Source organism: Aphanomyces astaci, assembly GCF_000520075.1.
Source record: "Aphanomyces astaci strain APO3 unplaced genomic scaffold supercont1.24, whole genome shotgun sequence".
NCBI classification, from domain to species: domain Eukaryota; phylum Oomycota; class Saprolegniomycetes; order Saprolegniales; family Verrucalvaceae; genus Aphanomyces; species Aphanomyces astaci.
In genome coordinates this window covers 145,851-147,534 of record NW_009798287.1, presented here as the reverse complement: position 1 = coordinate 147,534, position 1,684 = coordinate 145,851, and the positions used below count along the sequence as shown (strand labels likewise).

Genomic DNA, 1,684 nt, shown 5'->3' with positions numbered 1-1,684 from the left:
CCGAACACAATATTATATGCAGGAAAATATGTGTTAATGCTAGCGTTTGTATTGCACATATTCATATTTTGTGATCCATTCGGACAAAATCTGTCCGAACTGGTCCGATCTTGTCCTAGCAATTTTGTATACATCGATTGGCTGAAATGTTCTCGAAAAACAACATAATGCAAGTATAATTGGCTGGTAATCATGTCCCCGGGTCGGATTGGTTATAATTCCGGATACAATGCACAAGTATGTCCGCAAAGTGATCATATTCACCCATATGGTTCAAGCACGCTGTTGCTCGCTCCACGCAGATTCAACTGTAAATGAAATCACAATTGATCGAGATAAATAGAAAATACAAGCGCCTTTTTAGGGTCTCAAACAAGTCCCAGTCGTGTGGTGAAAGTGTCTCCACTGAACCCTTTCGACACGTCGAATTCGTACAATAAAAACAGTCGAATTGCACAATTCTCAAATTTCAAAAACCTGCCCAATTTCACCCTATTACCGTATATATTGTACTCTGACATGAACGTAGTAACGTAAACAATCAATTTAAGACGCATCTGAGGAAGGCGGCTGGGGAGAACTTCCAAAGCTCCCCGCGCATACAATATTTTCGACCTCTGAAACTTGGAGATTGTAGCTGAATTAATGGGGAACAACCTCATATCAATTATAGTGGGTTTCGATGTATTTCCAATGACTAAATCAACAAAAACCAAGCAAGTTTGATCTCATTTTAACAATCAATTTAGGACGCATATTTATATCTTGAATAAGGTATACCACTTTGCATATAAATTGTGTGGTTAGGTTTTTTCGCGTCGTTTCATTGGCTCAAGGAAATTTCACGTCTTTTCATTGGCTCATGTACATTTTGTCTTAAATTGATTGAAGCTCTTAAATCGATTGTTTACGTTACAGTACTCCCGAGTAATATATACTGTGACAATACAGACGAAAAGTTACAAACGCACGCACACTGGCTCTTATTCTCGACACCAGCCTCAGAAACCAACCATGCCTGATGAGCCAACCCAACCAAGTGACTGACGTCGACCGCGCCATCGCGTATGTGAAGTGCGCGCGGACACGGTACGTGACAAAAATCGAGATCCTCGACATGATCATGGTCAACGCCGCGCTGCGCCAAGACGATAGAATCGCGTCCAGCCGCAGCTTGCCAAAGAGCGATTGAACTATATTCGCATGGATTCACGACACCAAGTCGCAGAATCGCCTGGATAAAAGTAGTTCAGGGCAAAGCATGCCAACAAGTCAGTGAATGAACTACTAGCAGGGAATATCGCTTTGAAAGCCGCATCAGTCGGATCACTGCAGTACCTGGTTCGAGGTACTCGTCCAGATATCGGTAACGCCGTTCGAGAACTAAGTAAGTTTCTCTCGTGTTACAATGAGACTCATTATTATGATGCACTGAGAGTGCTGAAATACTTGAAGGGAACATCTAAACATGGACTATATCTTGACGGGGAGTGCAAAGATATATTTTATGACGTGTACACTGATGCATCCTTTGCGAGCCAAATAAAGGATCGGAAAAGTATTACTGGATATTTGATCCGAATGGCTGGAATATGCATATCATGGGCAAGCTGCAAACTAGTGTGTGTGTCGTTATCAACTGTTCAAGCAGAGTTGATAGCCCTAAGTGAAGGAGTGAAAGAGT

At 42.0% G+C, this 1,684-nt stretch overlaps 1 protein-coding gene across 1 annotated transcript; it reads left to right on the top strand.

Annotated features, from left to right (window-relative positions):
* Nucleotides 1-1,021: 1,021 nt before the first annotated feature.
* Nucleotides 1,022-1,370, top strand: H257_09643 (hypothetical protein; the record flags this gene model as incomplete). Its single annotated transcript, XM_009835932.1, has 2 exons — nucleotides 1,022-1,161; nucleotides 1,295-1,370. 2 exons carry the CDS (start codon nucleotides 1,022-1,024, stop codon nucleotides 1,368-1,370), a joined length of 216 nt encoding a protein of 71 aa, XP_009834234.1.
* Between the last annotated feature and the right edge of the window lie 314 nt (nucleotides 1,371-1,684).